General features: G+C 41.0%; 1 protein-coding gene across 1 annotated transcript in view; it reads right to left on the bottom strand.

Annotated features, from left to right (window-relative positions):
- LOC103397160 (semaphorin-6A-like) overlaps positions 1 to 26,122 on the bottom strand; it is a 73,184-nt gene that overhangs the window by 2,083 nt on the left and 44,979 nt on the right. The window contains exons 12-19 of the mRNA XM_025052703.1: positions 21,587 to 21,760; positions 19,152 to 19,292; positions 18,959 to 19,036; positions 13,308 to 13,366; positions 12,581 to 12,601; positions 12,347 to 12,367; positions 9,146 to 9,322; positions 10 to 428 (exon numbers count right to left, since the gene is read on the bottom strand). Coding sequence (XP_024908471.1) covers positions 10 to 428; positions 9,146 to 9,322; positions 12,347 to 12,367; positions 12,581 to 12,601; positions 13,308 to 13,366; positions 18,959 to 19,036; positions 19,152 to 19,292; positions 21,587 to 21,760 — 1,090 coding nt within the window. The remainder of the gene's footprint in view (positions 1 to 9; positions 429 to 9,145; positions 9,323 to 12,346; positions 12,368 to 12,580; positions 12,602 to 13,307; positions 13,367 to 18,958; positions 19,037 to 19,151; positions 19,293 to 21,586; positions 21,761 to 26,122) is intronic.

The following is a 26,122-nucleotide window of genomic DNA, read 5'->3' as shown; positions in this document are numbered from 1 at the left end:
CCACTCAGCGCTGTGCCGGCCGGGCTTGTGTCGGGGCTGCATGGGTGTGGATTCAGGTGTGGGTAGAGCTGTGAGATTGAGGTGGTGCTGGTCTGCTTTTATTAGCATCTTCCCATTTGGTGGTATCCTCCCGTTGTGCATCAGCGGGGTTAGGATGGCTTCAGGCCGACCGTCTTTGGCCTGCGTCTCAAACAAGCCTGTCAGCTTAGTCACACTGTTCATTGAGCCACGGCGGGAGTGATGGTGGTGGCTGTCCTTTTCCTTGCGACCTGTCAGGTCCAGGTCTCGCTGTCGGTGGTCACAGACGCAGTAGACAATGATGCCTGAAAAGATGGCGCCAATGGCAAACGCAAGAATGACAGCGATGGCCAACAAGGTCACGGGAACAAGCTGGTCACGTCCCTTTTGGTAGCTCTCTCGGATCACACCTACAGAGAACGAGTGACACCATGGTTAGTCTTTCAGAAGAACAGGAGAATATTTCGACACTGGTGTGTGGTTGACAACTGACAAATAAACCTGGTGGGAAAAGTGATTATTCATCCTCCACCTAAAACAATCAAAACAATTAAGCATTTTCAGGATAAAAAGATTATTAGTTTTTAAATACTCCCACAAAAAAACATGTAAATGAAGATCTGTTTATCCCCCCACACAAAATACCTTTTCAGAACTGGCACACATGAAAGTGTGCTGCAGCAACATTTTGTATTTTGTGTGTTTTAGCAAGTGATTATGATTCACATTTTAAATCCCCAATAAAACCCTGAGCTGAAATGAAAATAAAATATATGAAAGCAGATAAAAGAGGTAGAAATGTCCCTAAAACCCCTTTTTTCCTTCTCACTGCTGCAAATAGAAGACTTTTCACAAAGCTTAAATTCAATCTCAGGAATCACAGAGAACAAATTAAAAAGCCTGATTAGGCGTAAAATCCAATGAACTCCGTCATCAGAGCGACACTCACAGGCTGGCTGTGATACCAGCCCAGGAAAAGATGATTAAATAGAAGCAGAGAGTTGTAGCCTTGGAGGAGTGGGAACAATAGGTTGTGCGTAATGAAACAGGGTCAACAATAACCTGCACAAACTTGTGTATGTGGTGCACACACACACGCCTACTGCACACACACTCACACACACACTGCAGCTGATGAATGCAGACATCTACCACAACACCTTTTCCTTGGGTTAACCACTAGAGTCCATAGCAGAGTGATTTACAATGTGTTCACACATGACCTACAACCAGTGCAGCTCAGTTACCACAGAGGATTAGAGGTGTCTTCAGGCAAGGAGTGGAAGCAGCCGGTAGATGGTCAATTCGTTTTAATAGCAAAACGTCAAACAAAACAGGTCCAACAATAAAAGCAAAATAAACTTATTCGGGGTATCCCTGTGAGAAGGTAGATTGGGAGATCTCCCATTGTTCTTAGGGAGTAGAGGTGTTTTTAGAAAGTTGGTGTGAAGAGAATTTGGGGAAATTCTCTTTGAATGTGTGGGGCTATGTGACTGTGTGTGCTCGGGAGAGCCTTTTGGTGTCTTACCATCTTCCTGCTGCAGACCCAACCAAATGTGAAAACCACTGAAATCTAACACCATCATGTAAAAAGCTCCCACAGTGCACAACTGCATGTGATAACATGACTGTTGCACATATGTGTCTCAATCCTACTATGTCTGTGCAGTACGACATACATATATTTATTCTATATATGATACAAATTTTTCTTTGTGGGAATCTTAAAAATCTGCACTTACATCGTAAAAAAAACAGAACGAAGCTTTTAGCGCAATAGAGATGATACGTGGAAATGAACAGAATTCATAATCCTAGGTGCATATTACATACGGGAGTTTAAAACGAAACATAATAAAAATATAATTTGTCAAATGTTGAGAATTATCAAACGACTATGTTGCCAGAGTTACCAGGTTTTACTGGTAGTTACTACTCCTACTACTGGTTTACTACTAGTTTCTCCCAGACTATCGCTCTATATTACTCCCAAACCATTTCAACCATACCCCTCAAACTTAATCTGCTCAAACTGCTCAAACTTAGCTGTTCCTCTGTTCTGCCCATTCCCAACCTCATTCATTCTCGTTCCTCCTAGTGAAAATATCTGCATTTTCATCTCTGCCACCTCCACCTCAGCCTTGTCTTTTACCTCCTCCTGTCATGATGTCAAACCCATATATCACAGCAGGTCTTACTACTGTCTGATACACTTTTCAATTTTCCTTCCATCACAAATCTAACTTGAAAGTCATCTCACCCATATTTCTTTTGACCTCTTTGTGCACTGCCCATTTCTTTGGACGGTTTACCCTAGGTACTTGAACCCGTCTATTTTTTTACCACGTCTACTCTGTCTACTTTGTCGTTCCGCCTTAACTCACTCTCTTTTACACATGTGTTCGGTCCATCTCCTGCTGACCTTTATACCTCTTTGTTCTAGAGGTTAGTCATCTCTTACTCTCACTGTCCAATCATGAAGTCTCCTGGCTAAACCCCACCCCTACCTTGAATCCATCAGTCACTCCGACTGCAAACTACTTTCTGATTGGCCTTAAAAATTTTGTACCACCGTAGCATACTGTACTTCTCTACCACTCCTGACTTTCCAGATTTTACACTTCCTTAGAGCCCATCATATGCTTTTTATATTGTTTTTATTACTGTAAAATTATCATTACTTTTATTTTCTGTAGTACCAGTGTATCTTGGTTTTACATCCGATGTTTTATTTATTTAATTTTTTTTTTACATCATATAGCATTCCATTAACTACAGTCCCCTCCAAAGTATTGGAACGGCAAGGGCAATTCCTTTGTTTTTGTTGTATACTGAAGACATTTGGGTTTCAGATCAAAAGATGAATATGAGACAAAAGTTCAGAATTCCAGCTTTTATTTCATGGTATTGACATCCAGGTGTGTTAAACAACTCAGGACTGAGCCCCTTTGCGAACCTCCCCCAGACTGTTATCAACCCTCCCTAGACTGTATTACCCTTTCCCACACAATTATGTACACAGTTGTATAATGACGACGCAGAGAGGAGTTTGCGAGAGAGTTGCCGACAGACAAGGGGAGATGCTGAGAGATGCTACAATGCATGAGCCAATCAGTGTGAGGAACAGAAGAGCATGCGCAATTAGCCAGTAGTACACCGAGCATGCATTGTATTAGCCAATAGTATGCTGTGCACGATCTCGTCTAGGTAAACAAAGCTACCAGTGATCGTTTGCAAATGCACTTATTTAAATTTCAAAATGAGAATCTGCATTTTTACAGCAAAAAAAAAAAAGATCAGATTCAAAAGCAAATCTGCGATGTACTGAGGGAACGAAAGGAGAACCGCGATATAGAGGGGGGAACACTGTACTGATAACTCTGGACGTGTACGTGGGCGTGTGTAGAGACGACAGGGAATGAAAGACTCAGCCTGTATCCATACTTGATTCATGCTCCTCTGACTGTGAGCATGGTTTCTAAACTCTCAGTTCAAAGAGGAATAATGACAGCTGCAAGTGTATTTAGTAAAACCTCAAAAGTGCATGTGCTGCTGTGACGTGACTGTTGGTCCCATGTGGCGGTTGTGAGATGTGTTAGTAAAATGAATAGCCAGAAGGTGAACATGGGAAATGAAAGCAGCAACTGTGAGTAGAACACAAAAGAGGTCCGCAAGAACAATATTATATATATATATACAGTATTATAACCTATGACTTGACGTCGGTGAGGGAAGTGCGTAATGTCCACAAAAACATCCAGTTACTCTGGATGATTCATCCAGAGCTGAAAAAATCATCCACCTCACAACGGCCAATCAAAACCTCAGACCAGAAGGAACCAGATCAAATCACACAATTAAATCACCCCTGCAGTATAAGGTCAAGAAGTAGAAACATATTTCTAGTAATGTATACTCTAGCAATGTATACTCTCTAATATCAATTCCCTAATATCAATTAAATCCAAGGACATTACCTACCACTGACATTTTCCAAAACCATTACATTCCCCAAAAACCATAACTCCAAAGAGGAAGGTTCAGGTTGAACTGAATCTACCACTTACTCAGGAACATACTCGAAATGTCGTAGAACATTTGTAGCCACCAATTGTAGAACTGGAGTTGAACTTGGTGCTCAAGGCTTTTCTGTTGAAAGCTGTTTGGTTTAGCCAAGGCCATGCCAAGCTAAACAGCATATATGCTGTTGTGAACCTCCCCCTTGAATAGCCACTCAAGGAAATGGAAACTTTGGCGCTATAAAGACTCTACGGCCTCTCTCACATTGTTTTAAAATTTTTAATTCACGCCTTCTATGCTCGTGTAAATACCTCACCCTCTCGTTAGCTTTAGCCTATAAACAGGATGTAACTTTCATTGTACATCACCACAGTAGCAGTCCACACAGTTTTTACACCAGACGTCCCAGCTGATGCCACACAAGCTTGGATTTGGGCCTGCGTTGGAATTGAACCCTGAACCTACCACCGTAGCACTCCAGCCTTGGCAACACAAGATATACAAACAAATTTCTCCCCCATCTATAAATGCTATCTCCAATGCAACACTGTTACAACTGCTACTGATTTCTGTCAAAATAAATAAATACTAGCTGGACTTAAGCATGTCGAGCTAATGTGGTTTAATCCTCCTTTCCAAACTACACAAGTCTGAATTGTGTTTTTCTAACAATGCAGGCATTAATGTGTTTCCACATGTTGTCGAAGGGCTGTGCCTCCTACTGCAGCAGTGTCCTACTAATTCAGAGGAATGAGCTCAACCAAGAAAAGCAGATGATGATACATTGATTCAAATTTGAAAACTGGAATTCTGCTGTAAACAGGTGTCATTTTTTTCTGATTGCAGCAGATGTGTTAGACATTTTGACCCTGTGGTAACATGCAACATTGAGAGTGACGTGACATGTCCAGCAATGATGAAATAATATCTGTGGTTGAAAAAGAACCTGCTCGGACGACCAAGATTATTTTGACATGGGGGGGGGGGGGGAGGGGGGGAAAGTGAAGAAAATTATATGGCGACAAGTGTTGGATAAAATTGGAGGAAAATACCACACTGTTGTGATTCTAAAAACACATTGTTTTTTTTACATAGGCTAAGTTGAGGTTGTAATTAAAATAAACGTCAACACTATCTTTACTCCATTAACTATGGCAAAATTGGAGGAAACGACTGAAATGTCACACCTGTCTCTTAGCACTTTCTCTTCCTTCCTGCCTTCTGTGTCGAGATGACACGTGTTATTTTTCTAATGCGACAGTTTATTCAGAGAAATCCATCAGAGATGTTAAAGAAAGTTCATGCTCCTTCAGTCAGCACTGTCCAATCACGTCCGAGATCAATCCTTAATATTTTCTACCACAATTTAGCCTAAAGCTATCAATGTAGTTACATACATAGTTTGAATTTTAGTGTATTTGAAGTTACGCTAACTATGTATTATTACTTTCATAACCATAATGTACCGTATTTTTCGCACCATAAGGCACACCGCATTATAAGGCGCACTATCAATGAACGGGAATATTTTCATACATAAGGCGCACCAGGTTATAAGGCGCATTAAGCAAAACAATTAAGCGGAACAATCAAGCATGCCCGGATCCCTCTCGTCAATATCCAAGTCAGTCTTGTTGCTGTTAATAAGCTGTTCAGTGATGATTCCAGCTTTCGTGAAAGCTCGGACAACATTTGAGACTGATACCTTAGCCCAGGCATCCACGATCCATTGACAGATAGTGGCGTAACTCGCCACTATCGCCACTAACTCGTTGGCTCTCTGTCTTGGTGAGTGTGTGTTCGCCTTCTGTCATCCAATGCTCCCATGCAGCTCGCAATTTAACTTTAAACGCCCTGTTAACACCAATATTTAGTGGCTGGAATTCTTTGGTTAATCCACCCGAAATGATGGCAAGCCCTGAATTAGTTTGCTTCACTTGGGTTTTGACAATATCGGTGGGATGGGTGCGCATGGATCAATAGGGATGGAGATTTGTGGAAAAGGGTAGTGACCTAAGTTGGACACAGGAGGGCGCTGTTGTTGTTGTTCGCCCCTCCAGAGTCAGGCGGTTGTCACTATTTTAGTTATGGATGGTCACCATATTGTTGTTTTATTATTGTAAGTGTGGCTGTTCTTTTGTAGAGATAGTGTGTGTTTTGCCTGTATCGATAAAAAAGGAGAAATAAAAAGAGTTCTTGAGCACAAAAAAAAAACGACAGCCATGCGTCTGAGTCATCCTGCATCGCACCATACATCGATAATACAAAAACACAATGCAGAGTCTCCGGGTGTTGGGAGGCACGACGTGACGTTGCTCGGATTTGGGTTCTACAACCATACAGTAGTTGTTGTTGAGCATCCTCTAATTGTGATAACAGAATTAAACATCATTGTTGGCTCCCAGTGTGTTTCAGTTGTGTGCCATCATGTGTGACGCGCTGTGTGGTTTAGCTTTATAAAATCCGTTCGAGGTCAGTAAGCACAACCAGAAGTACCGTATTTTCCGCACTATAAGGCGTACCTAAAATCTGAAATTTTTTTCAAAAGCTGACTATGCGCCTTATAATCCGGTACGCCTTATATATGGATCAATATTGCGCCGCGACAGGTCTCGCAACTTACGGTAAGCAGCCACCGACTCCATTTTTCCCCGTAGAAGAAGAAGTGCGCGGTGCATGCTGGGATATATTAAACATTCATTTTCATTTGTGTGTTTGTGTAAAGACCCTGAAATGGCTCCTATTAAGAGACACGCTTACAACGCAGAGTTTAAACTCAAGGCGATCAGTCACGCAGTAGAACACGGAAATAGAGCAGCAGCAAGAGAGTTTAACGTTAATGAATCGATGGTGCGGAAGTGGAGGAAGCATGAGGATGAGCTGCGCCAGGTAAAGAAGACTAAACAAAGTTTCCGTGGCAATAAAGCGAGATGGTTACAGTTATTATGCTGCGAACTTAACATTAAAGAATTTAGAGGCGGTCCTTCTTGGTGCTTTCGGTTTATGAAAAGATGTAATCTCTCCATCCGTACACGAACTACTGTTTCACAGCAACTGCCAGCTGACTACCAGGAAAAGCTGGCCACTTTCCGCACATACTGCACAAACAAGATTACTGAAAAAAAGATTACTATATATATATGGTGTGACTGGACATAGTTGAGACTGAATATAGTGCCTGACACTATGAGTTTGGTTGGTTTAGTCAGTCATTTTTTTAAGGGTCCTTTGGTGGTTTGTACAAGCGTTCCAATGGATGAGAGAATTCTCAACTTATGCCACTTTTAATTGTTGATTAAAAACAACTAGTTGCAGATTGGATGTATCACTGTATCCTTTATGGCACAAGTACCGTATTTTCCGCACTATAAGGCGCACCTAAAATCTGAAATTTTTTTCAAAAGCTGACTATGCGCCTTATAATCCGGTACGCCTTATATATGGATCAATATTGAGCCGCGACAGGTCTCGCAACTTACGGTAAGCAGCCACCGACTCCATTTTTCCCCGTAGAAGAAGAAGTGCGCGGTGCCTGCTGGGATATATTAAACAGCGATTCATTTTCATTTGTGTGTTTGTGTAAAGACCCTGAAATGGCTCCTATTAAGAGACACGCTTACAACGCAGAGTTTAAACTCAAGGCGATCAGTCACGCAGTAGAACACGGAAATAGAGCAGCAGCAAGAGAGTTTAACGTTAATGAATCGATGGTGCGGAAGTGGAGGAAGCATGAGGATGAGCTGCACAACATAAAGAAGACTAAACAAAGTTTCCGTGGCAATAAAGCGAGATGGTTACAGTTATTATGCTATTGCTTTATTGTTATTGTTATTGTTTTGCACTTGTTATTGTTTTTGCACATTACGAGTGTCACTATATTGTGATTGCACTAACGTTTAATTTACCGTAACAGTATCAGACTGGTTTTTGCGTGTTGACTGAATGGAGGAAAAGTAAAATGTTATACCTTGCTGTTGTTAAAAGATGTTAAAGATGTGTCACGAAAATGCTAATGCTTTACCTCAGAGAAAATAATAAAACAGCTGTTTATTCATTTTGGGAGTGAATGGAGTTGTGGAAAGCTTGTTTGTAATCTATTAATAAAGTTTGACTGACCTATCTGACTGTTTTGTTGACATTCCCTTTAGCGCGGCACCATCTAATGGTTGCATAACGTAACTACAGCCTCTACTGTAGCGCCTTATAATGCGGTGCGCCTTATATATGGAAATAGTTTTAAAATATGTCATTCATTGAAGGTGCGCCTTATAACACGGTGCGCCTTATAGTGCGGAAAATACGGTAATACATAAGGCGCAGTGTCGATTTTTGAGAAAATTAAAGGATTTTAAGCGCGGCTTATAGTCTAGAAAACACGGTACACATGATTTTATTTCTTCTTTTTCCTTTTCTACTTTAATATATTTTTTTAATGATAACTGACAGTGGTCATCAATTAATTTGAACTCAAGACCCCTGATGTGGTCAGCTGATTTTATTTTTGGATTAAAGTTTTTGTGTTTCCATCAATAGTTCTGCATTGTAAGCTGTAGTGGTAGTTCTTCAAAGCATCAACTTAACTGCTTTTGACACAGAGTGGTTTCATTCTTATTAGTTGTTAACACTAGAAAGAAAGGGCATTCAATGTCATGCCACAGTGACGTAAAGTATGACGAGAACTGGGGCTCAAGTCGTCTTCTAGGAGGAAATAAATACATCGCAGTCTTCCCTACCAGAGTGTAATGGTCTGGATATTACATCTCCTTTGGGACATTACAGTTCACGGGTGATAAATCCATCCTCGTGTGAGTGTGTATAAGTGGGTGCATACCTGTTTATTACTATGTACAGAATAGGTACGTGCATGTATGTCTTTGTTAGAGTGCATTAATCCTAGAGGTATATGCACAGGCAGTTTGAGGAAATGTGCCCCCCGTTGAGAAAGTGATTCAGTATCTGTGCACCAGTCAGCTGGAAGCAGCCAGGCAGCCATAAATCTCAAATAACCACAACCCTCCCTTTCACTCACCCTCTACCCTTCCTCCCTCCTTTGCCACAGGAGACAATGGACCAAATTGACTGCTCACTGTTGAGTTCCAAGGCTTACCATCACCTTCAGGTTGAGTCTGAGAGGGAACTGCCACGTAGGGTTCCTCCCCTTTGTCTGAGATCATTGGGGGGTCCTTCTGCTCCACCATGCGGCCCCGACCCAGTGGGCCCTCGGCAGCCTCTGGCAGGGCCGAGGTGGGCAGTGAGAGGGTGTGATGGTGGTGGAGATGTGGGCCTGCCGGACACAACATAGGTTAACCAAAGTTCGAGAAAAAACAGAGGGAGAGGCTACATGCGCTTTAGTCCGGCAGTGTTTTGTTTTTTTTTTATATATCTGATTATTTCAAACCAAATGTTTATCTGCCACAGTTAGCAACTCATTAGCAAATGTATGTGTATTTCTTGAAATGGGCTTGTCCTTCCTTTTGTCATTATCCCTTGCTTCTCTCTGTGTTTTTGTCTCATTGCCTTCCTCCTGTTCTGACTAACACATCATACACCAGCAGGGTCTGTCAGAGTACCATCGTACTTCTCCACCATTATTGTGGGGAGTCTAACTTCAATACAGAAGAAGGCACATTTCTGGAATCAAGCAAGAGAGTTCTAGTCCCAAAGGCAAAATATAGAATACTATTTGCCCAAAAAAGATGGTGGCAAGTAAAACCTAATTATTTAGACATGTGCTAATAAATGTTTTCCCTCAGCTTATAAACACATTAAACTTTAAATCCATCTATCCATCCATCCATTTTCATCCGCTTATCCGTTACTGGGGGGCAGCAGTCTCCAAGACCTCCACCCAAATCACACTGCACCGTACCAACACCCCCCCGAACCTTCCTGCGGGTGGTGAGTCCACTGGAAGGTACCAACCACCCTAAATGGGATTCGATCTTGCCCAGGAGGTGAACCCTGGGGTTCCACACCAATGACAGAGACATTGCCTCTGTGCCAAAGCGCCACTCTTTAAATCCAGCAACCAAAAAAAAAAAGCTTTGTATGAAAAACCCTTTGTATAAAGCCCTACTCTAAAAACACTGACCTGCTGTGTTTATTAAATCAAACTGAATGTGAATGAATGAATTTCATTATAATATCTAAAATAACTAACAATTATTTTAGATATTATAATGAAATTCATTCACATGAAATTAATCACAATCTTAATCTTACTCTGCCTGTACTTGTGACACCTTCCTTCTCTACTTTCCTTTCCTCGTCACTTTTTTTTTTCACCTTTAATTTTCAATGCAATCCCACCTTTCTGGGATCTCATAAAGGCTTCCTGTTTGCCCAGCTGGCAATCTTAATTTCGCCTGGCCCTGAGCAACAGGGCTTGATCAATGATCAGAACCATGCCATTAAATTTTAATGGATTTTCTCTTTTTTGACTTGTCCCTATAATTCAGTTCTTTAATAACTAAATCAGTTGCTGGCCAACAACAGGGAGGAGAGCATAGCGCAGCCAGGAAGTTGCACCAGGAGATGAGAAGACAAAAGAAGCTAAAACTGTGTAAATGTATGCACTGGAAACGCTGTTACACCTGGAGGTCTGACAATAACTTGAAGATGCAAAGAAGTCTTTGTGACTCCCTGCTTTTCACCTCCTGTGTCTATTTTTAAACTATGGGTAGAACTCAACTCATGCCTATATACACCTGAGTTGAGAATCAAGTGTATATAGGCAAGTGTACTATTTTACATAAAATAAATATGGCCTTTAATTTATTTAATTCCTACACAAAGAAAAAAAAAATCAGGTAAGTAGTGACAGCTGTGTTTTCAACACCTTGTTTTCAGATGGAAGGCGCCATTTCAATATGCGCTCATACTTGCATTTGATGGAGAGACATTTCATGGGTTGCACTGGTACAACACACACCCTCACACACTACCAACCAAAGCCTCCTCCCACTCCTCTTCTTCCTCCTCTTCCCCGTGTGGCGTGGCAATCATTAAAATGATTTATTTAACTATTGGCCCAGGGCTGAGAGATTAGTGTGACAGGCCTATTTTATAATTCATTCCCTCACTGCCAGGGGAAGTGCAATTGAGGCAGATGACACACAGCTGAACTCAGAGCTTGGAGCCTCGGAGCTCCACCATGGATCAGAAGGAAAAAAATGCTCTAAATTGCAGATGGATGCAAAACCCTCTTTATACAGATTAAAAGGGAGGGAAGGTTGTCTAGTCTGGAGTAGAGGAGACGGGGTTAGAAACGGGGCATTTATTCATCTTTAAATCCATATCAACTATAGACAAAGACGAAGAGGCTGGAGTCTCTGAGCCAATGGCTAAGACTTTGTTCCTGTTGAAGGGCTGGTTTTAAATGGAACACTGTATAGATCAGGGGTCCCTAACTCCCTGTTCGCAGACCAGTACCAGTCCATTGGTCCTTTGGTACCAACCCGCAGTGGGACACAGTGAAAAAATGAAAAAAATCTAATTTGCTTCATTAAAAAAAAAAATAAATCCATTTACCTTCTTTATTTGACATAATCTGGCAATATTTTAAAATAAAAGTCATTCAGACTTTGATACAAACAGAATAGAGCCTGGTATAGATGTAGCTCATGTAATTGCAATTGATTATTATTTATTCAAGCTACAAATATTGTTCATTGTTGTGTAATAAACAAAAACCTTTTAATTTCATAGGTTGATAAACTCTGCTGCATGGACTTTATTAAATGCTTTTTAAGCTCCCGCGGGCCACACAAAATGGCTTGGCAGACCACATTTGGCTCCGGGCCTTGAGTTTGACACGTATGCTCTACAGTGATGTGTATTTTTTAGGAGTGTACTGTGCAATTATGGAGCCAGCGAGATCTGAAGACTCATGCTTGTTTACATCAGCCTTTTTGAACGCAGCATCTTTGAGTGTGCAGAGAGAATCTGTCGGCCACACATGCCTGGTGGTAGAAACACATCAGATCTCTGTGCAGACCGAAGGGGGCGGTGTGTTCTCTGCTGATTCATTATTCAACTTTATTATGCATGTTGTTGTCAATGTGAAGACCTTAAACCACTAACAATCAGATCCATCCAATTAGCAACGCAAAGATCAGAGATATTCAACACAGCTACATCGGGGATAAAGAGGAGATCTAAGAGGAACAAAAAGAAAGTGAAGGTCTAACCAAACTAGAATTAGAATCAGTAGGTTTCTGATTTTAAATTCTATGTCCTTCAGTCTAAAGATCGCAGAGGATGGACGAGGAAACACTAGGAAGGAAACCGTGTCTAAATATTTGATTACCTTCATAACTGGAAAGATGGTCTATTTAAAAAAGAGAGAATAAAATAAAGATCATTAATAACCTCACTTTATACAGGTGGGCGGAGTTCACTTTACTTAAGAGGGACTGATCCCTCTTAATCGACTAGAAAGAGAGGTGTGGCCCAAGTTAAATAGCCTTGGTGAATGAAATGTAACTTCTGTCTGTTTTATACTACAACTGCCATCACAGTCTCCTGTATGTGGAATACTTACCGTTCAGAGCCACAAATGTATCTGGGAAAAGAAGGAAGAAACAAAAAATGAGGCGAGATGTTATTGCATGCTGTAAAGAGTGGTTGAGCTTTAACAAAATCAAAAGCCATGACTTTTAAAGTAATTTAATATTGACAGAGTATTCAATACACTCTGAAGTTTTCATCAAAGGTTATTTAGGTCAAACAAAAAGTATGGAATTAACCAAACTGAGTGGTTTTAAAGGAGCAGTACGCTGTATTTGTCAACTGTATTGTTAATTTAATCCTTCAAAAAGTTAATTTGTTGTTAACTGTCCCTATGTACATTACAGTACATTAAAAAGATGCATTTTGAGATTGATTGAATTGGCATCCCTTGATTTGCAGGTGAGAGTGAATCCCAGTGCTGTGTGCATTTGAATGTTTACATTGAACACATTTTACAACACATGCACAAACAAGAATCCTGTCTCTACCCAGTGGGATCAACGTTCTTTGGGACACAACATTCTTTTGGCCGGGGGACTAGAAAAACAGCAGGAGCAGGACAGAGGATCATGAGAGCCGAAGGCTCAGATGGAAGGAAGAGGCCGAAAGGGAGGATTGTGAGGGCAGAACAGACGGGGGAGAAAGAGGTAACAGCAGCGCAGAACGAAACCAAGGGGTGAAGAGTGAGACCAAGTTAACAGAGAAGAGAGGAATGGTGAGGGGGAGGCGGGAGATAAGAGTGAGGAGGGCCTGCTTACTTTGGCAGTCTCCCAGGCCATCTGTGTTACCATGTTCCACGTCCTGCTCAAAGGCTGATCTGCAGGAAACAGAGATATCACTGTCAGTGGTGGAAAACAGGCCAGGCTGTCCAGGCTCGCCACACCTAACAGCTGTAGAGAAGCTAATGCATAAACAGCTTCAATCACATCATACCCAGCAACAGCAGAATGTGGATGCTGCAGAAAGACCTAGACTGGAACAAAACAAAAGCACACCTACCTGTTGCCCTGAAGGCTTTAGGTCAGTGGTTTTAAAAATCACCAAAGGGTTCGAGAAGTTAAAGTTGACACAACTCAATGCCAATAGAGCTGATTCAGACGAAGATTTTGTGTGTTTCTAAATGGCACTAAAACACATTTGCTGTAAAACTAATGCTTTAAAATCAATGACTTTACCAGTGTTAGATGCTGCTTTCAGCATTCCATGAGATAAGCTGATAAGCTGTATGGCTACAGTCAGAAAGTGTCAAAATAACACTGAGACACAGCAAGAGTCATACTATACCTTTGGTTCAATCAAAGGTATTAACAAGCTTTTTACATAAATGCACAAAAAATGTTTTTCTTCATCAAAAATCCACTTCTTATGTGACAAGAATGGAAGAGATGTGAGTGGAAGAGTTCCCAGGACTTTCCTCTCCCGTACAATCTACATCAAGACCTGTTTTCATGCTGAAAGACCACCAAGCAAGCCGTAAGATCTGTGAAACAGAGCAGACCAACTGTCAACCAGAATTAAAGTTTTTCAGAGTCCTCCTTTGCTCTCCTCTCACCACCACTGCTCCTCCTGTCTGTCCACCTGCCTCCTCACCCTTCACTGGTTACTATCATAGCACAGAAAAAATAAATGCTTTCCAAAAACAGCATCACACAGCCTGTACCCTTAGTTCAGGGGTGGAAGTGTGAACCTGGCAACTAAGACCATCACACAGGATTTTACACAAACTGCCTATTTGATTTCTGTACAACAGTCCGGAAATAACTATTTACAGAAAGCATTTCCTGTTACCATAACAAGTTTAGCAACAGCACATTTCTCTGTCAGATGACTATTCCCTTTAGATGTGAGAAAATTAAAACACATAAACAAAATCGGCAGTTGCATCCTCCAATCCCATGAAAACATCTGCTTCTCTGTTTAATTTTCATACATATTCGCCCTCCATATTCCTGATATATCTGCAATAAATTTCTCAAGAAAAAGTGAAAAAAAGATCTTGTCCCCCCTCACCATATTATTTTATTCTTTAAGGCACCGAAACAGTTAATTTTGTGGCCATGTCTCTAATTACAGTTAAAAATGAGGGTAAATATGTGGTTCCAGACCTCTGAGATGAGCAGCATATGCTTTAAATCCCATAGGTTTCATGATTAATTATTATTGATTAATACCCAGCCACCGATGTAGTGCCACTTTGCACGTGAATGTGAATGAACCGCAGAGTGAACCCTCACTTACAGAGTTCCTCCTCCACAGCAGCTGCATCCCAGCAAGCAGATGAGCGGTGTGTTGTCATGTGACACTACAGATTAGGATCAGCAGATCCCACTGCAACCTCGTTATGCATATTTAACTCTGAATCAAACCATACGTAACTGAAGGCATCCATTGACTGCATCCACATCCTCTCATATCAGGTGAGGTTATGATGCGAGATGTGCGGTTGCAGCGAGAGTACTCTCTTGCTGAGATACAGGTCAGCTCTAATGGCGTTAATTATTCATATCTGAAGTGAAGAGCAACCTGGGACCTAATATTCTATACGTACTCCGCGGTGCAAAGTGGGGTTGCTGAACGTTTGTCGCAGGGGACTAGAGTGCAAGCTGTTTACAGGCAGAAGGCAGAAGAGGCAGAACTCTGCATGGAAAAACTGGCAAGACTAACATCGGGGGTAGGTGGAAGAAAAAGGATGGGTAGAAAACACAACAAGAAATACAGTATTACCTTTAAAAAAGGTTAAATAAAAAAATACGGAGGGAAATGAGATGACAGGTCGTATGATAGTGAGGAATAAAAGTCTGTCTCATTAAAAATAAAATAAATAGAATTTTTCCAGCACTAACACTGGAGTGTTAAGAACAGGTTTTTTAACAGATTTGGAGTAAAATTAGAAATAAAAAAGAAAAATCTATTGCAAGAAGTATGCAATGCAGCAACATTTTTCTCAGAGTAAAACATCTTTTAATTGAACTGAAACAACATCGAAAGTATGGGTCACGGAATATGAATTGTGTTATGAATTGTGTGTTTTAAATATTTTGGCATCTCAGATTAATCATTTTGCAGCAACAAGATCAAATTCAATATCTTTAAACAGGGTCCATGGTCGTTTTGTCATGACTTCATCTGCAAAATGTTTTTCCCTCCACAAAATGTGCTGTTTGTTCAGAAAGCCAACAAGATCAAATTCAATATCTTTAAACAGGGTCCATGGTCGTTTTGTCATGACTTCATCTGCAAAATGTTTTTCCCTCCACAAAATGTGCTGTTTGTTCAGAAAGCAAACAGTGGTATGAAAAAGTTTGGGCACCCCTGATCATTTTCAAGATTTCCTTTATGTATCATTGGTTGTTCGGAACAGCAATTTCAATTAAATATATCATATAGCAAACAAACAGGGATATTTAAGAAGTGAAATGAAGTTTATAGGATTTACAGAAAGTGTGCAATAATTTCTTAAACATAAATGCATAAGTGCATAAATTTGGGCACCCTTGTTGTTTTATTGATTTGAATACCTTTAGCACTAATTATTGGAACACGAAATTTGTTTGGTAAGCTCATTGACCCTTGACCTACATACACTGGTGAAGCCAATCATGAGAAAGGGTATTTAAGGTGGCCAGTTGCAAGTTGTTCTCCCCTTTGCATCTTCTCTGAAGACTGGCAACATAGAAGCCTCAAAACAACTGTCAAATGACCGGAAAACAAAGATTGTTCAACATCATGGTTTAGGGGAAGGATACAAAAAGCTAGCTCAGAGATTTCAGCTGTCAGTTTCCACTGTGAGGAATATAGTGAGGAAATGGAAGAGCACAGGCACAGTTCTAGTTAAGGCCCGTAGTGGCAGGCCAAGAAAAATCGCAGATAAGCAGAGGCAAAGGATGGTGAGAACAGTCAAACTCAACCCACAGACCTACAACATGATCTTGCTGCAGATGGTGTCACTGTCCATCGTTCAACTATTCAGCGCACTTTGTACAAGGACATGCTGTATGGGAGAGTAATGCGGCAGAAGCCTTTTCTGCACCCATGCCACAAAAAGAGTCGCTTGAGGTACGCTAAAGCACATTTGGACAAGCCAGCTTCATTTTGGAATAAGGTGCTGTGGACTGATGCAACTAAAATTGAGTTATTTGGACATAACAAGGGGCGGTATGCATGGCGGAAGAAGAACACAGCATTCCAAGACAAACACTTGCTACCCACAGTTACATTTGGTGGTTCCATCATGCTGTGAGACTGTGTGGCTAGTGCAGGTACTGGCAATCTTATTAAAGTTGAAGGTCGCATGATTCCAGTCAGTATCAGCAAATTCTTGCGAACAATGTTCAAGAATCAGTGACAAAGTTGAAGTTGCGCCGGGCTGGATACTTCAACAAGACAACGACCCTAAACACCTCTCAAATTTTACCAAAGCATTCATGCAGAGGAACAAGTACAACACTCTGGAATGGCCATCTCAGTCCCCAGACCTGAATATCATTGAAAATCTGTGGTCTGTTTTAAAGTGGGCTGTCCATGCTCGGAAACCATCAAACCTGACTGAACTGGAAATGTTTTGTAAAGAAGAATGATCAAAAATACCTTCAACCAGAATCCAGACCCTCATTGGAAGCTATAGGAAGTGTTTAGAGGCTGTTATTTCTGCCAAAGGAGGATCTACTTAATATTTATGTAATTTTTCTGTTGGGGTGCCCAAATTTATGCACTTATGCATTTATGTTTAAGAAATTATTGCACACTTTCTGTAAATCCTATAAACTTCATTTCACTTCTTAAATATCCCTGTTTGTTTGCTATATGATATATTTAATTGAAATTGCTGTTCCGAACAACCAATGATCCGTAAAGGAAAATCTTGAAAATGATCAGGGGTGCCCAAACTTTTTCATACCACTGTAACCTGGCTCAGTGTCATAACTGCAACTACTAATTACCGTTAACATGACCAATGAGCTTAACGAGCTCTGCTTCTCCAAACCCCAGCCTGAGGCTAAAAACACTTTCTTTCCATGCATCCTTCCAATAGTCAGCTGGAGGCAGTCACACTTGCCCACAACAAAACAACAAAGATCAAAGAAACAACTAACACCACCAAGCAAGAAACAGTAAGCTTTTTGTATCCTAAGGTTTTTGTAAACCATGAACATAATGACTTTTCTACAGAGCCCCTAAAGGGACATGGGGAAAAAAAAGAAAAAAAGAAACGTATCTCTTTCTCGTGAGCACGAGAAACCTTAGGTTAAGCACATGCAGTTGTGCTTCCTGTGCGTATGCCCCAAGGCTCTTTCTTTCTTTCATGACGTATAATCCATTATTATTATTATATATTTCGTGATAAGTTTCACGTTATTTCATAATAAGTTTCACGTAATTACGTGATAACATTCACGTTACAGTGGTCCCTCTCTTTATCGCGCTCCTACTTTCGCTTCCTCAGTACATTGCAGATTTTTTTTAATCGACATTAATCTCCCTACACTGTTATCAAGAGTCGAACAACAACAACAACAACACCAGTGCCCTCCTGTGTCTAACTGCGGTATCCTACATTAATTAAATGCTCACCATGTATACAGTACATATGTCACACATGACATGCCGGTATCTTAGATTTCCCAAACCATACTGTACATGATTCTTTGTTTATTTTAATGTATTTTTTTTTTTTTTTTTTTTTGCCCCCATGTCCCTTTAGGGGCTTCTTACTTTTCACAGACAAACTGGCAAAAATAAATAAATAAATACATACAGTGTTAGTTGAGATATGAGCAAGGCCCAGGGGGTTAGCTGGATTAGCTTGTCCTAGCCTGGCCTTGGTGATGACAAATTGGTACACAATTAATGTCAAAATAAAAAGTTGTATCTTCAGTTTGGTTTAAAATGTGTTGTTCGTGTTTCAAATACTACATAAATTTTATGTTTAAGCAGCAAGGTTAGAAGGGAAGAGCTTAATTAATAGGCAATGTCTCTGTCATTGGTGTGGAACCCCGGGGTTCACCTCCTGGGCAGGTTTGAGTCCCGGTTAGGGCGGTTAGTACCTTCCAGTGGACTCACCACCCGCAGGCAGGTTTAGGGGGTGTAGGTACAGTGCAATGTGATTGGGTGATAGTTGTGGAGACTGCTGCCCCCGTGACCCGGTAACAGATAAGCGGATGAAAATGGATGGATGGAAGTAGCCACCCTAGCATTTTGGCATAGAGTCAAATTCATATACAGTTACCTCTAAAATCTTCATTATACTTAGAGTTAACATCTTGGGCTTCACTTTACATTTTCTTAATCAAAATGCTCCTTCACCTAAGCACTGAAGTAGCTTCAGGTCCATCCAAGCACTGAGACTGAGGTTTGCTTTGTTTATTATATTTAACTTGCCTGTCAAAGCTATTTCTTAGTGTTTACTTACTTCATGTTACCCACCACTTGTCTGCAGGCTCCTTCTGACACCCAACCACAGTATGGGTCTCTGGAGGCTATGCAGGACCTGGAAAGAGAAAACCACAAACAACCAGCAGATTATTGTTCACCTTTCTTACAGTGCAGCAGACTACATTTCCAGACTCAGTGGAATCCATCATAACAATAAGCGGCAGACTCACTTCTTGCATCTTCCATGTCTTTCACAGCGAGACAGAGGCACTTTAACCACACAGGAGGTGAAAGCAACCCACAGAGCATGACTCTTGCTGTCTATTTGCATGCCAATGATGTGCTTGTCCTTCACGCCATCTATGCTGCATCTGTAGGAGCAAAAGTGAGAGAATCAATTAGTTCAATTATTATTCTATAAAATGTTTGATTAAAGGCAGTTCTGCTTAAGTTTAAAACATTAATTCTTAAATGGTGGCCCATTGTCCACATTTGGCTCATGAGCAGCCCATTTGCAGACCACAGCCCTCCTATTGGTGGGCTGTGTGGTGATAATGTGAAAGGAAAGCTGTGTTCCAGTCCTTCACTGTGGGCATTTTTGTTTGGTCTGTATGAATAAATGGTATGTCATCAAAATGCTAACGATGTGTGATAGGCTGTTAGCAAGATCATTGATAACTTTATGGCGCTTTTAATCCTTTACACGTGTATGCAAATTTCTGAATTCTCAAAATCCTTGAATCACCTTGGACCTCTGTGTCTGTTTTTTTTATTATTTTTTTATTTTTTTATTTAAACCCCTAATCGTCATATATAATTTGGATTCTTTGCCAGGGTTTTGTTCTATCTATTTGAGTATTCATTGAAAAATTATGTCAAATTGGAAATGGCATTTTATTACATTTTGTTTTAGTATGTATTCTTGTTGTTTTGACGAGAAAAGACCACTTGTTTTGACAGTATTATTGCTTGTGGCTTGACCAACTATTATAAGTAACCTTTGACTTATTGAGAGATATTGCGTACGTGTGTGTGTGACCATCACCACGACCACAACCACCCCCCGTGCCCTTTTACTCCCCAGGACCTTTGAATTGTGTGTCTTTGACGATCATTAAGATTTGTATTTGAGTACCCCTGGTGTAAAACACGGCTTGGAAGAAGTCAAATGTAGCTCTTTTAATAATAGATTAATGGAGTTTATTTTTTTTAAGTGCTGGCAGAGAGATAAAGGTCAGGGGAAACAGGGATGATAATGGACGGTCAGTAACATAGTGGGAGATAAAGAAAGATAAAAACAGACAGATAAACAGGCAGATGGGGAAAGTGAGCAGTCTGCAATAATATGACCCTTAACTGTAAAACCTACTAATACTAACTCAGCCCCTTTATCCTCCTTCTTTTCCTCCATTCTTCCATTTTGCCATCTCTACTGGTCTTCTTTGTCTCCTCACCCCAGTAGCAGTGCATAATAATCTCTGTGGGCATGCCACCATCTTTTCTATCTCTTCACTCCTATTCCTCTCTCTATCCCACCATCCTCCTCTAGGGATTTAATCTTCCCTTCGTGGTCCTCTGGTCCTGCATTAATGCTCTCAATTAGGGCTTACAATCCATCTACACTGAGTATTGCACGGCAATCAGGCCTGTGCTGATCCTGGCAAAGTCACTCACTGTACATGACTAAAGCCAGATGGCCAGTAGCCAACGAATGCTCACCCAATGCCACCACCATCGGGGAAGAGGGGGCAGAGATGAGAAACAGACGAAAAGGACACACAGGGAGGGTAAGGCAGGACCTGCCCTTTATCCCCTCAATACGCCTGATCACATGGCCACAGCATGTTGGAAAACAAACAGTAGTAACCTTGAAAGCCCTCATGTCAAGTCCCAGCTCCCCTTTTTCTCTTCTTCACAGTTGTCCTACACAATCACATATTCTTCCCTCCACCTCTCTCTATTTTCCCTCTCCAGTTGTTACCCCTTTTTTTCTCCCCCCTCTGTTTGTACTAACATTGGTTCCTCCTCATCTATTACCCCTGAACAAATCCCTTTCCCCTTATTCACCTCAATACACGACAATCCTCCAAAGACTCTCTTCACCCCACCGTGCCTGAATCACACCAGTTTATGCACGCGCCCCTGACATGCACTAACGACAATGCAATATATTAGCTAAAAATGACAGGCTGACGCTGAGGACAAACACAGATCTCAGTGTGTGAGAGCATGTGTGTGTGTGTGTGTGTCAAATCAGCCAATGCTTTTGGAGGAGTTGGGCTCTACTGTGGTCAGGAACCACAGCTGTACTTTATCCAGAGCTTCAGGGACTATGTCTTTAATTTAGTAGCTGTGGTTGGACAAAGTGTAACCTGATAAAACTATTTTAAATGATAGGGTAGCCATCTGGTTGGCTGGTTTCACTCCACTCTACTCAGCGTGGGTCAAGGCGACTGATTGGTACTGATAGAGCTGGTAGGTTGGAGGATTGGCTGAATTGGTAGAAGGTTGAACACACGTTAAAAAAACACACACGGAAAGAGACATGATATTACTGACTTTGAGATGGTAGCCACTAAATCTGAGTATTTTGATTTTTCCATCCATCTCTGTCACTCATGCATATGTAAACCCAGAGCATCACACTTCATAAAAAATATCGTACTTGTCAGGGTTGTAGACGTTGAGCTCCTCCAGGAACAGGCTATCATTGAGGAAGCCTTTGTTCATTTTGGCCAAGAACTTCAGGATGATGCCTTTTTCGGATCCCAGAAAGACCACTGTGTGGTTCTTGTGGGGACCGGCCTCGTTGTCCACTGCAATTCGTGTAAAACGATACCTTTGAGATGAGAAAATATCCAAAAATAATAAAACTTGTCAATCAGTCAGCAAGAGGAGAAGTTTACAAGAGCAACATATGGAAACAAAGAACTCCTGCAGAACTTTATAATATTTACAAAGAATAAAAATCAACATGTGTGTGCCAACACCATTTATATTAACAGTCTGAGGAGTTCATGGACCTGCAGTGGTGATATCAGTTTCATTAAAATGATGAAGTGATGAATGAAAATCAGTGAGATTCCCTTTGTGTAAAACCAAATAGTTCCATCCATCCATCCATCCATTTTCATCCACTTATCTGTTACCGGGTCGCGGGGGCAGCAGTCTCAACAACCGCCACCTAAATCACACTGCACCACACAAGACCCTTGTCAACCTTCCTGCAGGTGGTGAGCCCACAGGAAGGCACCAACCTCCCTAACCAGGCTTCGATCTTGCCCAGGAGGTGAACCCTGGGGTTGCACACCAATGACAGAGACATTGCCTCTGGGCCAAAGCACCACAACTAAATAGTTACTTGAATGAATTATATTTCTGTTCTACAGAAAAGACAGTTTGACTCAGCAGCAAGTGGAGGAGATTGATAAGTGGAGTAGTCCTTAAATATCCATCCATCCATCCATTTTCATCCGCTTATCCGTTACCGGGTCGCGGAGGCAGCACTCTCCACCCAAATCACATTGCACCGTACCAACCCCCCCTAAACCTTCCTGCGGGTGGTGAGTCCACTGGTCCTTAAATGTGTACATTTAAATTTTAAATGGCTGGGACTGCAAATTTGAAGTCAAATTACTCCAAGGGGCAGATTGGTTTAAATTACACACATTATACAACATAAGGACTTTTTATTTGGAATACCCCAAGCAGGCCTTCTATTGTTTATTCATAGTAACCTTACTATAACAAATGTTCTATTTCATTACAATTAGGAACGGCCCCTCCATTGAGACACTGCATTAAAACACTCTATGTAAGAAAAATACAACAGACACATTTTACTCTTGTGTGTGACGCAGCAAATATGAGACTACATTAGATCAAGTGATAATGTTACGCTGAATATAAAAAAGAATCACTTCCAGCCCATCCTCTCATTGTGTCTTTGCTGTTTGGTACAGTAGTCTGGATAGTGTTCTGGCACAGTTCTTACACTACGGATGCCATTTCTGATGCAACCTATTCTGGAGCTTGGGGACTAAGTGGTATCAACCCTCACTTTAAAACAAAGATATTGTATGTTTTAACTTCAGGTGAGATGCCTGGCATGGTCAGAACAGCTGCATACAGGGCGATATGTCAGTCTACTGCTGACAGACTGACTGACTCAAATATCAAAGGAATTGTATGGTAGACAGAATGTAGACTTATGGATATTGTCATAGACAAATTTTATGATACAGAGTAGACCATCAAGATGCACAGTAATGACTAAAATCCACCAAGTAAATGATGTGAGTATACAAGTATATAGTTATACCTTAATCACCCTATATTCAAGAATGTTGATTGTGATTAATCCACAACTACTCTGTGATTAATCAAATTAACCCTTTTAATCACTCATCGGCCCTTTTTATTATTATTTAAAAATCAATGTAGAGTGATTACTTCAAATATTAGAATTCAAATACCATCACACCTGCTCCATAAAAAAGTACAACCTTGTTACTGCAATGACTAATTTTGTTTGAAAAGTGCTATTCAAATGTTACGTTAGAAACAATTTCCATTTGCTTCCCCATTGGGTAGACAAACAAAAGGTTTGATTCTCCTAAAGGATCTGTTTTCTTTTTTAGATATCCCTCTAATATTTTTGTCTAATCAGTCTCTGAGATCTGATAAGTTTGTACTTCACATGTGTTGTGTCATTGGGATGTGATCATTGAATGATTCGAATGATTCGGTAAGACCTTCACTGTCTTCCCTCTTCAGTTCAAGTGTAGGGGAGTTCTCTTGACATTCTTCCTTTAAAATGTGGGAAAATAAAAGCTACTTCAAATTCAAATAAAATGACCTTCTTGGATGTGGGTCCCCATTGGACTGTGAAGAGAATTTAATAATATTTCAAGTGTTGTTTTCCAGTTGACTTCAGCTCAGGCGTAGCTTTTTGCATCCAAACTCAGAAGATTTACTTCCACACGTTTACACATTGTTTTTGTTGCTTACATAATGCTCCTTATGTGGCGCTTTGGCCCAGAAGCAATGTCTCTGTCATTGGTGTGGAACCCCAGAGTTCACCTCCTGGGCAAGATCGAATCCCAGTTAGGGCGGTTGGTACTTTCCAGTGGACTCACCACCCGCAGGAAGGTTTAGGGGGTGTAGGTACGGTGCAATGTGATTTGGGTGACGGTTGTGGAGACTGCTGCCCCGTGACCCGGTAACGGATAAGCGGATGAAAATGGATGGACGGATGGACATAATGCTTCTTAACAACAGCCTGTGATGCTCAAGCCTAGCTGTGCCAACTGCGGTGTCATTTAAAAACAAATATAATAGGTTTAATAATAGGTAGGATTATATAAAGGCAGAAGTACTGCAATATTGATTACATTAATGAAGAGAGAGAGAGTTGTGGAGATAATCTTGATAAAAGATTATGCACGTTCACAATAAGCCTGTAGAGTATGTAGGTCAAACCTACAAGCAGAGTAATATGATGCAAATAATTTAAAGGCCATTCTATGTTTATTTATACATTTTTAAAGAACTGTTTACCCACTGGAGCTTGAAAACAATAATGGGCATCTCAGTGAAAACTGCTTCTTATTTCAAAAGTATTTTTGTTTTTTTTTTATTTTTATTTATAACTTTTCAATATATAGAAACGGTAGGAAACACACACAGATAAAACAAAATCAAAACAAAGAATTACAATGAACAAGTCTATATGAGCAAAACTGCTCATTACAATTAATATACATCATAGGTATATGAAATAATAAAACAAAAAAAGAAAGAGAGAAAAAGAAAGATCCTGCTCAAAAATAACACGTAGTTTATTATACAAACTGTACCAGTCAGCTATAAATCAAGCATTTTAAAGTTACATTGGCAGAAAGTGAGAGATTACTTTTATGTTATTCTTGATAGATATAGTAAGAAAGGTTGCCACATCTTATTGAAAGTTGCAGAGGTAAGAGAAACACTCGAATCCTTTCTATATGTAGTAGACTGGTGACCTCAGAGAGCCAGGCCTTAAAAGAGGGCATCACATCACTTTTCCACAGAGATAAGATGTTCCTTTTTCCAATTATCAGACCATATTGTATAGTTTTACGGATGCATGTTGGGGAGCAACCCAAGATTGCAGTGCGTGGGTCTGGAGGAATATTGCATTTATATACCTCAGAGAAGCATTTAAAATATCAGACAAAAACTGGTTTATCGTGGGACAATGCCTGTCAGGTCTGTCTGCTTCCTGTTCCTGCTGTCTGCTGTGTGGGGTAATCTGTTTTTACGGACGAAATCTTTGACTTGTAGGTAACGAGAGTGAGTTCTTGGCAGTGAAATTTTCAGTTCAAAATTCAGTTGAGTGAAAGTAGCCAAAGTCTTATTGAGATATAGGTCCCTAATGGTAATGATACCCCTAAGCAAAAATGTGTTGTCAGACAGTGAGGGGGCAAAGTCATGGTTTCTGTGGAGTGGGGTGTAGGTGGAGATCCCAGGTAGGTTGAATGACTTCCTTACTTGATACCAGATTTTCAAAGAATTTGCAATTATGAAATTGTTCTTGGCAATGGATTTTAGAGGCTTTGGTGAAGAGAAGGGCAGGTAAGGAACTAACAAGAAGACTTTGTTCAATAACAAGCCATGATGGGGTGGAATCAGCTATTTTTATCTAGTTGTGTATTTTGCCAGTACATTAAGGCTCTGCAGTTTGCAGCCCAGTAGAAGTGACAGAAGTTTGGTATGCTGAGGCCGCTGGCAGATTTGGGTTTGTTGAGATGTTTTTGAGAAATACGTTGCACACCAAGGCAAACAGGTCCTAGGCGACGGATCAGACAAATAGCGGTTCAAACCCCCCCATTGATGAAGAAAACAAATAAATCAAAGAGGTTCATGTCGCCCAGATTGACGTCACCGGGGCCCCACCCTGGAGCCAGGCCCGGGGTTGGGGCAGGCGAGCACCTGGTGGCCAGGTCCTTGCTCACGGGACCTGGCCGGGCTAAGCCCGAACAAGCGATGTGAGTCCGCTTTCCAGTGGGCCCACCACCCGCAGGAAGGCCCACAAGGGGCCGGTACCTTGTGATTTGGGTGACGGTTGTGGGCGGAGACCCCGACGGCCCAATCCCTGGACAACCACTCTGGCTATGGGGACATGGAATGTCACCTCGCTGGGGGGAAAAGAGCCTGAGCT

The sequence above is a fragment of the Cynoglossus semilaevis genome, chromosome W, assembly GCF_000523025.1.
Source record: "Cynoglossus semilaevis isolate Cse_v1.0 chromosome W, Cse_v1.0, whole genome shotgun sequence".
Classification (NCBI taxonomy): domain Eukaryota; kingdom Metazoa; phylum Chordata; class Actinopteri; order Pleuronectiformes; family Cynoglossidae; genus Cynoglossus; species Cynoglossus semilaevis.
Note: the sequence above shows the minus strand (reverse complement) of the source record. Positions and strands in the feature narration are given on the sequence as shown.